The sequence below is a fragment of the Sebastes fasciatus genome, chromosome 9 (assembly GCF_043250625.1).
Source record: "Sebastes fasciatus isolate fSebFas1 chromosome 9, fSebFas1.pri, whole genome shotgun sequence".
Classification (NCBI taxonomy): Eukaryota; Metazoa; Chordata; class Actinopteri; order Perciformes; family Sebastidae; genus Sebastes; species Sebastes fasciatus.
Window position 1 is genome coordinate 31,962,160 of NC_133803.1, and position 14,849 is coordinate 31,977,008.

General features: G+C 40.4%; 1 protein-coding gene across 3 annotated transcripts in view; it reads right to left on the reverse strand.

Moving 5' to 3' along the window:
* The window catches only part of gfra1a (gdnf family receptor alpha 1a), a 122,853-nt gene that overhangs the window by 12,185 nt on the left and 95,819 nt on the right, over nt 1-14,849 (reverse strand). For all 3 annotated transcript variants that reach the window (XM_074647323.1, XM_074647322.1, XM_074647324.1), the window contains 4 exons: nt 13,668-13,840; nt 11,200-11,309; nt 9,267-9,401; nt 2,464-2,645 (listed from right to left, as the gene is read on the reverse strand). In XM_074647323.1, coding sequence (XP_074503424.1) covers nt 2,464-2,645; nt 9,267-9,401; nt 11,200-11,309; nt 13,668-13,840 — 600 coding nt within the window. The remainder of the gene's footprint in view (nt 1-2,463; nt 2,646-9,266; nt 9,402-11,199; nt 11,310-13,667; nt 13,841-14,849) is intronic.

A 14,849-nucleotide genomic window follows, 5' to 3' on the forward strand; every position in this document is an offset into this window, starting at 1 on the left:
ACTAAACTTGCAGGGCAGTATGCCTTCATATACAATATGTTTGTGTTAGGGCTGTCAAAGTGTGGTTGCCTAGTAACGGCAGGCGCGTCGGGAGCGCGACCTCCTAAGCACCTTGAATAAACGGATGAAAGCGGCACGGCTGATGTTTTCCACACGTTTTTAAGCGCCCCCTTACACAGCTCTGCATTTCCCTTCAGGTCTCCAGACCACTTTAGCATCTTGCAGTTCATTGTTTTGGTTTCAAGGATCGCGACTGTTTCGGTTCTCTCTCACCGCTCTCATCAACCCACGTCTCCAGTAATATCAGGGATTGCTTTCAGTGTAAAAGCTCTGATGAATCAAAACTGCCAATAAACAAAAGTTAGCGTCTAGCTCATGAACATAGTGGTGCTAAAGACCCAGTTATTACGTTTTTGGAGATGGTGGAGACCAAAACGGAGGTAAAAGAAGAGTGAATTTAAGTTAAGATTTGTGAAATAAGCATGTAAATAAGCATTTGGCAAAACAATCAATTAATGTTGCTCCAGAATTTGGGGGTTAAAAACTGGATTTTGAGAGGAGAATAAATATATTATTGTTTCTGAGTTCAGTTAAGAAACACGAAAAGTTCTTGTTTGTGTGTTTAAATATTTGCAGATTTAAGCCATAACATAGATAGACAATACTCTCTCATGCAGTAACATAAACAGAAACTCTGCATCGTAATGAATGATCACTACAACAGTGCAGAGCATCATGAACAATAACAACAACATAAAGATAAAACGTGACGTTTATGGTGCAGATTGTTGTCGATGATTAAGGTGGATTTCAGTTTGAAATTGCTGGAGGATTTTCCGTTAACATGAGTAAACAATAACGTTAGTGATTTAATGATGCTTCACCGGTTGCAGCGTTATTATATGTGAAATAGCTCTGTGAGTCCCTGTCATCGCTCTGCTGGTAATGACAGTATTATCCCCACTTCCTCCCTGACCCAGGAGGAGCCCATCACCGGTGTTCAGGATTGCTGCTCGCGATCCCGCTGTTTCATCAGCTAGATAACTGTTGTTCCTGTAGAGCAGGAGTGGCTGCTCCCGCCGAGAAATACAGTTTCAGAGTCTCATCGGAGACAATGAGGATGGCACATACAGGTAAACATAGATCTATACACAGAAGAGCGTGTCAACGGCTGGAACCAAGATTTAAATTTGGTACTATTTTACATGCTATGATGACAATAATACAATCAAGTCATCACAACTATTTTAGAAAAGTTACGATAAAGTTGTCCACATTGACGGTGGCATCCATGTTTTATTTGTTGTTTTTAATATCATCAGTACAGATTAACATTTTTTAGACACTGTATCAAACCCATCTCCTGGGAAGGTATATAAATAGTCCGACATTTCCGCATCATGACAACGCATTTCAGGCTTTTCGAATGTCATTTAATGCCACGTCGTTACCATGAAACAAATGCAGTTAGGTTTAGGAGACAAAACCCCTTCATTAGGTTTAGGAAAAACATCATGTTGGGGCTTAAAATAAGTGTGTAAAATATGTATGAAAACAATGTAACAGAAGTACTGAAACACGTCACAAATGTCACTAAAAAAACACGTCGCAAACTTCACTAACGTAACTTGAAAAAAACTCAACAACACTTTGGGACATGAACAGCGGTCTCCCGGTCTAAAGTCCTGTGTTTGTTGGACACATCCACCTCCCCTCCATCAGCAGTCTCTCTCTCTTTTTATTCTACGTCACTAGCACTGAGCATAGCATACTCACGTGGATGTGTTTACACTGCAGTCAATACAGACTACACGGCGTACACATGACACGCCAAAAGCCACGAAGGCGTTGTAATAAAGACTCCAAATCAACAGCCCAGCTATACTACAATAAACTGTTATGGCTAATAAACAGCCGCCTACATGCACATTGAGCAGACACAGAGTTACATCATCATCTCATTGTCGTAAATCCCATATTCTCCTTTTAGCTCTGGTTTGGTCTCCACCAACACCTGGGAAAAATATTGGACTCTTTAGCTTAGTTTTTTATTGGCACAAGATTTCCTTGCGTTTGCAATATGAACAATCCTCACTTTATTTGTAGTATCTGCTTCACTGTTTTAACTTGACATATTTGGTATTGTGACAATACTAGAAAAATAAATGCCTGAAAGTTATAAGAGAAGGAAAGAGGTGAGGGAACAGAAACAGACAGACATACTGTATGGATAGTGAGACTGACTGAAGGATAGAAAGATCAGCAGGTCAAGATAAAGAACATTAACGACTCAGAACCTTCATCCATCTGTAAAAACGTTCTTTCTACACAAACACAAAAAGGTTTTCATGTTATGGGATCAGATTTGTCCCAGACTGGCTGGAACCTTTGAGCCTCTGAACACCCAGACGTCCTCTGAATCCAGAACTAGCTTGTGTGTGTGTGTGTGTGTGTGTGTCTCACCTGTAGGCTGCCACAGAAGTGGTAGATGTTGGGGTCTGTGTTGATGTTGTTGTCGATGGTGTTGGGGTTGCGTTCTTTGTTCCTCTGGTAGGGGGTGGTGGTGGAGGTGGTGGTCTGGACGGGCGACATCGGCTGCCACACTCCCACATCCGTCCCATTCCCAAAGGCCTGGATGGCATTACCTACAGAGCGAAACACTTAATTAGCTGTGGACAACAAATACGTTTTTTTGTGGGGAGGTGAGTGGTGGACATAAAGTAGCCTAAAGAAAGCAAACAACTGAATGCTTGTAAAAGCAGTAATGTTGCTGCAGGTGAACTATCTGTGCCACTGTGACACAGACTGACATATCTTTCAGAAAAAGATGTCATAACATAAGCAATGTTTTACTCAGATTAAATGCTCCAAACAAGAAAAAACACAGATTTGAGAGATTATAAAGTTGTAAAGTTAAGAGAAAAAATGGATATTCTCTGATATTTAAGTGTCAAATTTACGAGATAAAAATCCCAAATTTGAGATTATAAAGTTGTAAATTTAAGAGAAAAAAAATCACAATTTTGTGAGATTATAAAATTGTAAATAACAGAGAAAAAAAAATTATATTCTCTGAAATTAAAGTGGCAAATTTACGAGAAAAAACTCACAATTTTGAGAGATTATTAAATTGTAAATTTATAAGAAACAAATTGGATATTCTCTGAGACTAAAGTAGCAACGAAAAAAAAATCACAAGATATTCTCTGAGATTAAAATTTGTTAATTTACGAGAAAAAACAGATTTGAGAGATACAAATTATTAAAATAAATTACAAAGTTGTAAATTTACAGTCATTTTTTTATATTCTCTGAGATTAAATTGACAAAATTACGAAAAAAATAACCCTCACAAATTTGTGAGATTATAAAGTCATAACTTTACAAGAAAAGAATTTTGAAAAATACTGCAGTGCAACATCGTGGTAACGCCAGCCACTGTCTGAATTTAGTTGCTCCTGAAGTGGTGTTATAGTTGTGAGGATTGCCTGTGATCAAGGCGAAGGTCCTGAAAGATACATATACATAATTGGGTATCTTTTTTCTCGTAAATTTCCCACTTTAATCTCAGAGAATATTATAATTTTTCCTGGAATATTACCCCCCTCCCCCGGCTCTGTAATAAATATTCTATACCTACAATGGCCCTAATACGCCGTCGTACCAAACACATCTCTTGATGAGTCTGACTGTGAGATACGCTGAGCTGGTAAAGACGTGTTTTATAGGCCACGCCATCAACGCTGCGTCGTAATTCCAAGCAGGTCACTTTAGCAAAAAGCTGCGTCTCATCATGAATCACACGCTTGTTAGTCCCAACGTTAAAATAAAGCTTTATATTGCACCGGCCTAAACCACAATTAAAGGCGAGTTAGAAGGTACTTAAGTTTTGTTATCACTTCCCCCTCCATTATAAATTCACCACACAGTCAAAAACCTGAGTGCTGATGTGGCTATTTACCATTAGAGTCCATTAGTGGCCCTATTAATAGCGTTATACGGCTTTGATGTAAAAGACACACACACACACACACACACACACACACACACACACACACACACACACACACACACACACATCAGAGGAAAGCTTAGCTGCTGTTTGAACGTAATGATATTCTTCCCTCCAACACTGAATTATGACCCTGATACTGGTGTAAAGGAAAGAAGAGCTGATCTGCATAACGGCTCTTTAACCCCACTCAAAGATTCATACATACATGTGCAAAGACACATGAGTACGCCTACATGATGTACAGCATATATTCACATTAGATACAGGAACGGCTCATTGGTTTACCAGGTGTATTCTTTGCCAACTATTTAAAGAAAACAGTATTGGCAGAATAGACATCAAACCTTTCAGAGTTTGTTTTGATCGTTTGTGTGCAACAAAAAAAAAAAAACTGCAACTCCACATATGTCTAAAATAAGAGAATGCAATCAATCAATAACTGAAAACGCAAGCTGTAATTTAACTGTCTCCTTTCAAAATAAAACATCTTTTCATACTTTATCAATGCCGGCTTTCATGAACCCATCAGTCTTTTCTCTCTCTACAGATCCTCCAGACACCTTAAACAACTTCAACTATTGAATTAGAAACATTCATTCAAAGGTGAGTCACAACAAGTGATGTTGGCTTTTATATATCATTTGAACACCTGCTTGAATAACTGCTTTATATCTGAGTATGATGTTGGAACTAGTCGGAGGACATCAAGTATTTCAAGCAAACATTAAATGTTAGTTTCTTCAACCCCCTGAAGACCCGCGACTGACAGTTTTAAAGCTAGAGTGAAGATATATGGAACTAGAAAACCTAAGGACTCCATTGGTATCAATGTCTTGTTAGCTTGTCGGGAAGGAGGCTCAGTAACGCTCCAAATTCAGGCTAAATTTTCGTGAGGAAAAACTGTCATGACCATTTTCAAAGGGGTCCCTTGACCTCTGACCTCCAGATATGTGAATGAAAATGGGTTCAATGGGTACCCACGAGTCTCCCCTTTACAGACATGCCCACTTTATGATAATCACATGCAGTATAAATGTGTTATTTTCTCCTATTCTAAAATGGTGTGTTTGAATATCTCCTTAGGTCCTTAAACAGGCTTGAATTACATAAATTGTGTATCACTGTAAAGCTGAGACTCTTATGGATCCAATGAGCGTGTGTGATGATGTTAGTACCCATAGGAGACATTTCATTGACCTCCCTGTATATCATGATCTGTGGTGACCTCTAGGATAATCACAGCCTCATGAAACTTTACAGCCACAACCTAGAGACCTAGAGCATAAAGAGGATGGATGGCTTTCCTAGCTAGATTGACAATAAGGGGGTTTCTGAGCAGTTTACACAAGAGAAGCGCTCGCCATCCAACCACCGAAAAATCCAATTCTAGCAGAAATCTCCAAATGTCAAGTTTTTGATACCAACTCACAGCACGGCTTTTTCTATGGTGTTCCTCAATGTCTTGGTGTCTTAATGTGATATTTTGGAGGGATTATTGTTCATTTTTATCAATTCTCCAGAGCTAAAAAATGGTTAAATTTAGCACCAAATCTGTGTATCAAATGGTATCAACCCAAAAATTGCTGCAACAAGTTATGAGACTTAATAGAGCATGGGAATGATCGTGTTTATTTTTGATTTATGACTAGAACAACTTGACACACAGTACTGCGCTGCATCTCAAATTAATCTTCAGGTTCCCAGCTTTCAGATGATGTACACCACTTCTATGTGACATCTATTGTTGTCCTGCTACCTCCCCCTAAAGACCCCCTGTACCCCCCTAAAAAAAGTGAAAAACGTCTCTACTGTGAGTCTCAGAGGGTTAAAGCCTTTAAAGGTATCAAAATGAGGGGAAAAAATAATTTTGCTTGACTTTGTCAACAGACATATGACATATTGTATGCTTTGATAATGCCAGGTATTCATCCTCTTCCATCTCTGAACGACACAACATCTAAAGTGCAGTATAACAGAAAGTCTCTCTCTCGCTCTCTCTCTCTCTCTCTCTCTCTCTCTCTCTCTCTCTCTCTCTCTCTCTCTCTCTCTCAGTCTATCCATATTCTCTCTTTCTGTCTCTCCTCTTTCTTTCTTTCTCCTTGTAGTTTCTCTCTAGTCATGACCCTGTAACTGGCGTGTGTCAGGATCTTCACAGTTGTCCGTTCCAGTTAGTGCTGAGCTAGCTTAATGAGAGCAGAGAGAGAGGGAGGACATGAAGGGAGGAGACGGAGACGGAGAGATGGGACGAGTATGAGAGAGAAGTGAGGTGAAGCAGGAGAACAAGTGAAAAACGAAGGAGTTTGTAATATTAAAACAAGTAGGAAGAGTGAGAGGGAATACACTTAGACTATAGAGGAAGTGTGTTCCTCCACTTTGCCCTTCGCTTGGCTCCCTAAAGTGAATTAAAGCAAATAATAGAAATGTAGAGAGAGCTTGTTTAACCCACATTAACCCCCTTTTGATCCCGCAAATATCTCACTAGAACATGCACTTATAAAATCATGCGAAAACGCAGAAGCAAAGACGTGTACGACGCACTGAGAAACACACAAACACACACACACAGTGGGTGTAGCAGCCCTTATTATCTGCGGCAGACCAACCTCGTTAACCCTGACTGGTTAAAAGACAACAGAGAAAACAAGAGGAGGGAGGGGACAACAAATAGGAGAAGAGGAGAAGATGAGGGTGAGTGAAAGAGAGGAGAGTTGGTGAAAATGAGGCAGCAGCAGCATCATTCTGACGGATGAAAATCAAACCAGCAGCAGCTCATCCTCCTTACTGGGACTATAGCTCATTATTCTGAATGTTTCTAGAGCGTACACACCTACTTAGGAACCTATCGACCAATTTGACTGATTGATACAGGTGTCTTACGGCTGATTGCTTCATCAATTGAATGCCTAATTGGTTCATTAACAAGGTAATTGTGCACCTTGAGCAGATCGTGGTCAGTGTGTGCTGCTCTACATGAATATATGACACACTTACAACTGGCTAAAGGCCTTTACACACCGGCAATTCATTTACACATTAATATATGTATGTGAACTGTTGTTTTGGTCAGGAGTACTCTCACAAAGAACGCAAATATTATGTTGCAAAAAAGCGTTTTTGTTTTTTTTTCCGGAACGAGTCTGAATAAAGGCATCGACCAATCACGTTGTGTGGAACGGGTTGAGTTACGCCTATATTTATAAGGATTATAAAAGCTTATTGAAAACGTATTAGTCCTTTCAACTTTGACAAAAGCAGTGCAGACCAGATCTGCATCCTTCCGTTCGTACTTTTCAAAATAAAAGCCCCTAGAAATATTATATTCAAACATATCCTCATACAACGGTTTGTATGATATCTTACGAAAAGTTATTCCTCATTTTCCGTGCGTTTTCCTACAAATGTCCAGCAACATATCTTTTCAAAATAAACTTCCGTCTTCACAGGAAACAACTTGGTTTGGTTTAGGCAACAAAACTACTTGGTTAGGTTTAGGAAAAGATTGTGGTTGGGTTAAAATAACTACGGAAGTAGCGTTACGTGACAAATAAACATTGCCTTCTGGTTTCACACGGGACATGAACACCGGTCTCCTGGGCGAAAGTCTGGTGTTTTTTTTCCACACACATATTCTTCAGTGTATAATCACCTTGAAATAAGAATTGCGTTTTCGTTAACCTAGAATAAGCCATCTGTATCTACACATGGAGCGAGTCGTCTTCACCCAGTCCGCCGCCATGTTTCTACAGTAGCCCAGAATGGACAAACCAAACAAGAAGTTTCAGTTGGTTGCAATCTGCAACCTCACCGCTTCTGCATTTCATTTTCTTGCGACTTCCCCATCGGTACTGCACACATGCAACTCTCAACAGAGATTAAAAGGAATCAAGATGGCTCACTCCTTAGCTACTTCCATCATCAGCTCCGGAAAGAAAATATGTTTTTAATGCCTGACATGGCATTTTACTTGTCCCATGCAATCCTTATTGTTGAGCCCTTCTTTCTATCCCTGTTGTAAATATGATAATCCATGTTAGGATCACTTTGTTTCATGATAAACTAATCCTTATGGATGAACACAGATCTTATTGTTTGAAAAGGATTCATTTTTTTCACCGACTTTATACTGTTGCCATCCAATGAGCAGTCTTCCTCTAACCAAGCGCAGGAGATTACAAACATTCATCCAGCTCAGGTGTCATTGAACAGGATACTCTCTACAACGTGACCCTGTGTTCTGACCTCCGTACAGGAATCAATGAGGAATCACGTTACACTTAAACTGTTGTAGAGGAAAGCAGCTGGCTGACTGTCAAAGCAAAAAGGAGCAGAATTAGCTCTGATTACAGAGAAACACAGTGAACATGGCTCTCATCTCCACAGCGCCGTAAGAAGGTCCTGCAACTTATGAATCTGGGCTGGTGGGTGTGTTTATTATACTGTGTGTGTGTGTGTGTGTGTGTGTGTGTGTGTGTGTGTGTGTTGGAGGGGGGTTGTTAATTAAAGTGGTTGTGTAAGAGGCTGGATGAAAAAGCTGCTTTCTGTCAAAGATCTGGAGTCCTGCTACAGCTTTTAGGCTCACACACATTCAGACACCGTGCTGCAATGTGTTCTTTTTTCTCTATAATGCAGAAGGGATAACAATGCAAGCTCGGAAACGGGATATATTTGGTAAGAAGAGACAAGAAGAGAAAAGAGAGGATGAAAGAGCAGCAGAGCAGAGAGGATGAAAATAGAAAGTGAGCAACACAGTCTCACGGCAGTTTGTGAAATAGTCACAAAATGTAATCTATTTGATTTGTTTACAAAATTTGCCTTTTTTTTTCCTTGACGTTCAGCGTGACTTTCAACGTATTTTTTGTGCTTTTTCCTACGAATGTCCAACAACATATGACACACGCTCCAGTCTTTTCAAAATAAAACAACATAGTTTACGTTTAGGAATAGATCAACTTGGTTAGACTTAGGCAACAAAACTACTTAGTTAGGATTAGGAAAATATCGTGGTTTGGGTTAAAATAACTACGGAAGTAGCGTAACTTAAGTACGGAAGTTACGTGACAAATAAATCAACATTGACTTGTGGATTCACACGGGACATGAACAACGGTCTCCTGGTGAAAGTCTGGTAAACAGAATTTAGAGGAACAGATAAGACTAGAGTAGAATAGAAAAGAGTAGAGTAGAATAGAAAAGAGTAGAGTAGGATAGTAAACAGCTGGTCAGACAGCAGCTGGGCAGAGGGATAACTCACGGAGGCAGGTGTTCTCGGTGAAAAACTCGGTGAACTTGTCACACTCGTCCTTGTTGTTTCCACTGTTGTTGCAGTCGCAGTAGGGAGAGACGCTGATCTTGGGTGAGCGCAGGTAGTTGGGAGTCATCACGGTACCTGCAGCAGGTGGGTGGAAACATTCATTCAGTCATTTATTCATTCATTCATTCATCTGTCGTTGTTTGAGTCAGAAATTTGATCCCTAAAGAAGGATTCTCTGTGATTTAACGTCGGGAACCCCAATATGCTGCTCAAGAAGAAAAAGCATATTCAAACCCCTCTAAGACTCGTCCTCCTTCTGTGTTAAATGATGAATACCAAAGTTAAATCATTGTTACATTTATTTCTCTTTCCCTCCTCCCCTTCATGAACAGGAGTAACGCAGCGTGGTGGAGTTTCTGCAGGAAGCAGAATGCAGAGAAGCCGGGATGAAGAATAGGCTTTCTCCCTGCGAGGGAAAGTAAATAGCTTCAGTCAGTGATTTCTCACTCCCCCAATGGATTGTTCCCTGGCGCTGGCCGCGCTCCAAAACCGGCCTTTTTGTTTTGCAGTAGGCAGCAAGAGCTGGCGCTGTGTGCACCGTATGTGTGTGTGTGTGTGGTCTGCTTTAGTGGCTTGTGAGGACCGATACTTGACAGATAGCTGTTGTGGTGAGGACATGATGTGTTGTGAGGACAGTTTGAGACAGGGGTTACACCCACCAGGAGTTATGAAGGAGCTTAATTTCATATTTGTGTCCATCATTATAAAATTGTATTCACTAAGTTAATTGCTGAATGCTGATTGCCATCAATTGATTAAAATATTTAATCACGATTAATTAAATGATTGTCCATAGTTAATCGTGATTAATTGCAAATTAATCACACGTTTTTTTATCTGTTCAAAATGTACCTTAAAGGGAGATTTGTCAAGTATTTAATACTCTTATCAACATGGGAGTGGACAAATAAGCTTGCTTTGCCCACTACTAAGTAAACTATTGCATATTCCTGTTCACATTTTCACATTTGCTTTTGGTTTCTCATCAAAATAAGTTATATGTGTTCATTATAATATGCATTGCAACGAGGTTGGTGAGCAAAATGTTATCATGACCAATGGGAATAAGGAGGCCTAAACTACAAAAATAAGGCCAAAAACTGGGGTAAGACGCCCTCACCTAATAACAATGTCTATTTTCTTTTAAAATATGTATAATTTAAATACCAATTAGGGCTGTCAATCAATTAAAATAGTTAATCGCGATAAATCGCATAGTAATTGCACAATTTGTATCTGTTCATAATGTACCTTAAAGGGAGATTTGTCAAGTATTCAATACTCTTATCAACATGGGAGTGGGCAATATGCTGCTTTATGCAAATGTATGTATGTTAGACAAACTTAAACAAAGGCAAAGGGTAACTCAAAATGATCGTTGCCAACATCTACCACAGGTTAAAGACCCACTTCCTGCTTCAACTTTGACCTACCGTACTTGTTGTGCACACACAGGTGTTCTGGTCCGTGAGGGATTACTACCACCATTTCAAAGAGCACTCACTTTCAGTTGTAGCTCCAAATAAAGAAGTTTAAACTTGTCTGATCAGTTGACTGCTCATTGTGTAGTTTTGTCAGACTTCAGACCAAATCTCAGCAATTACTTTGCTGCGTACTATTTTAGCGTAGCCTTGGTGTGATCTGCACTTTGGTTTTGAACATTTCAAGCTGATAAATCTGAATTAAACTGTCTAAGCCTTCTGTATTTTTAGGACATTTTGTTAGTGCAACCTCATCATAAGCAATAAAAACAAAGCAACGAAAACTAGATCTAGGTTGTAAAAAAACAAACATATTATCCTTTTCATTAAAGGAAATGAACAACGATCCACAGAGACCTGGAGTAAATGCAGAGACAATGCTGTGAACTCACCGATCAGACCAGAGTATGAGAGGAGGCAGTCGGCGTAGTTCTCCTTCAGACAGCCCGACAGTGAGCGAGGCTCCGACTGGCAGTTGACGAAGAAGTCAGCCAGTCGTGACCTGAAACACACACACAGATCCAAACATATCTCAGAGCCAAACATGATTACAGCTCCGATATGAGAAACTCAGATGGCCGATGTGACTGGAACGTGAAGCAAAATGACCGGTCCAAATGTGCGTCTACGCTGAAAGTAATTTCTCCCGATGTAATTAGCCTCCTTAACGTCCGCCTTCAGTGGAGTAAGATGACCCTGTTACGTATGCTGCGGCTGCTTTATATCCTGGAATGAACGAGGCTAAATGCAATCCTCCACCCGGTCTCTTCTGTTTCATTTACTGCCTTCACAAATGTTTGTTTACACTTTTATCCACAGGTGCAGCGGCACGTGAAATTGAAATGGAGTTTGGATTCTCAAGGAGTTCACCATCTGAAGAGAGATTGAGTGTGATGTACTGGCTCTTTGACACGAAACAAAACCTGATAATGTCACTTTTAGACTGTAATGTCTTTATGGAAAAATTATATGTTGCATCACTCCTTTTAGTTATGTTAACATTGTACTCAGAATATTAATTATTGACATATTTCCTAAGAGGGAAAGGACATAAAAGGTCAGTAAACAAACCCCTACTTTAGTCTGTATTATCTAAATCATGTATTTGGCAGTATATGTCCTGTGTCCTCATTATACAGTAAAAGAGTGTGTATGTACAACAACAGTAAGAACAGATGGCTGATGCATTTTCATATTTGCTTTTGGTTTCTCATCAAAATAAGTAAAATGTGTTAATTTAAATAATACTATTTTAAAATTGTCTGACAGCTTGTGTTCCTGCATTGCAACAAAGTTAGTGAGCAAAATGTTAACATGACCAATAGGAATAAGGAGGCCTATACTACAAAAATGAGGCCAAAGGGGGTAGGGTAAACCAGATTAAGACCCTTAACCAGATCCTGTCCATTTCCGCTCGTTACCTGAATACAGTCTTTTCAAAATAAACTTCCGTCTCCAAAACAATTACCTTCCATTTCAACAAAACTGAATTGTGAATAAAATTTTGATGGGAACGTAATTTGTTCCGTAATACATTTGTTTTTGACGTATCACAAATATGTTTGTAATGATAGTCCTCGTAAGAAGGAAGTCGGGGGTGGATGGACGGGTCAAACAAACACAGGACTTTCACCAGGAGATCGCTGTTTGTGTCCCGTGGTGAAACTAAAAGCTAACGTTCACTTATTTTTATTTTCATCTGTAGCTTAACAAGGCAAAAGTGAGCATGGCTCACACACCCCCGCTCACCGCTTGACCCCTACTAAAGTAGGACCAAAGATTTTGCCCTTTTGGAACTAGTGGAATTAATGGGCATTAACAACCATTATACCAAATTTGCCGTTTCAAAGTGAAATACTTTCCGAGTTCTACTCCGGAAAGGAAATTGAAGTTAAAAAAAAATCACAGTTTTTGGCCCAAATTTAAAAAATGTTGGGCACCCTGGACTTCTAACCCTGAAAAGGCACAACTATACCACACTGCATTTCAGAGAGCAGGTTTGTGAAGGAGAACAGATTCCTGTGTTTATCTGAATGAGACGGTGACAACCTGCTACCAGGGTGTGTGTGTATGTAAGCATGAACCAAAACAAACACACACACACACACACACACACACACACACACAGTGTGATCTATCTAATCGCACCGATCTGGTGCAGAGTGGCGCGTAGTGAGAGTTGTCAGCTAGCAGCCAGTATACTACACCTGACATATGGTGAGGGAGCTGGTGGAAATGCATGGCTTTAATCTATCTGTGCTAACTGACAAATGGACGGGGAGGAAGCTGTGCTGCAGAGAGACCTGTTGTTCAGCCCTGAGCGTATGTCTGACGGATAGACAGCGCCACGCTAAGAAAAAAAGACAGAGATGGAAAGGACGCATAGAAACTCGCAGTATGAATTCACTGCTGTCATGCTGCCTGCTGTTAAGTACAGACAGAGGGTGAGGAGGAGGAGGAGGAGGAGGAGGAGAAGGAGGAGGGAGGTAGGAAGACCTGAGGCCGCGGTCCAAATGGAGCTCATTTATGAGGCCTAATGCTTCCATTTAATCCCAGAGAGCCACAAGACTGCTGGCTGGAGGCTCCAGAGACCGCATGAACACACACACACACACACACACACACACACACACACACACACACTACAGAGAGGGTGATGTCAGATGTCCATCACTGAATTGCTCTTTTCCTTGTGTGTGTGTGTGTGTGTGTGTGTGTGTGTGAATCTGAGACTTGAAGGCAGACAGTGTATTTCTGCTGATGATGCACAATGTAAAGAGGTGTCCAAGTGTCTTTACTGTTGTCTGTCTAATAAATGCAGGAGAAATGCCCTCAGAGTATAAGAAACTATGTTTCCTACCTGCAGATGTAGTTGGTCTTGCAGGAGGCCTGCAGCTCCAGACAGTTTGGTTTCTGTTTTTCTTCGTACGAGCAGACGGGGACGATGGTCTGACGCCTGCGTTCAGAACACGCTGTCTGGTCGCTCAGTGGACACGAGCAGTACAGCATGCCATAGCTGTGCTTCGGAGGGACCTGTGTGGCACAAGAATCGCAACATTAACTGTACGAGTCGTATGCAAAACCTTCCTTTTCATTCTTTATTCTGCACTTCCTGCCCTCTCAGGAGTCTGAAGTTGTGTTGATGTTCTTTTCTTTGTTGACAACCCACAGTGGCTATTGTTGCTAATGCTACCTACCTATCTCCTCTGTTTATTCCAAACAAACCAATCCTGCCTCATCACTTCATGTCGGCTGGAGGATTTTTCTAGTTCAAAGTTCTGTCAAACCTCTGGGTTTAACATTGATAATCCAGTAAAACAAACCCCCGAATAGTGAGGTAAAGACGAGCATTATACCTTCTAGTAAGTGGTTAATGCCAATGTAAATTGTCTCTCTGGCCTATTAAACATTGCTTCAGTAGAATAACAACTTCAGTACATTGTGATATTATAGTTGAATAGATGTTAACAGAGAATGTCGTCATAGTTTCGTCTCCAACACAAAGAAAGCTTAAGGCTGTTCACGCAAACTTCTCTACTGTGTAGAAACGAAACACAATAAGATTAACAATGTCATGCAATCTTTGTAGTTTGTCTATGTATTCATGTTGTTGCTTATTGACGCGATCCCAGTTAAGTTATTCCAAAGGGACATCATCATGGGAGCCGGGTTGTAATTATGTTTCACATCATTTTTTACAATATGGCACAGACAGCAAAAAAAACATCTTTTGTGTTTGATGACTGAATCAATGTCAGAGCTCGGCGCTGGAAAAGCAAACTGAACAAAAAGACCCGCATGATTATTTATTGTGATTCTGACGAGCCGTCTAACTTGTCCACTTCAAAAAAATCATTCTTCCTTTTGAAGCCTTTTGTGGTGGACATTCAACTTTTATCACACAGCAGTCGTTTGGAAAACCTCCAGCGTGTGCGTGTGTGTGTGTGTGTGTGTGTGTGTGTGTGTGTGTGTGTGCGTGCGTGTGTGTGTGTGTGTGTGTGTGTGCGTGTGTGTGTGCTTTTTAGTTTCTCTTTATATATTT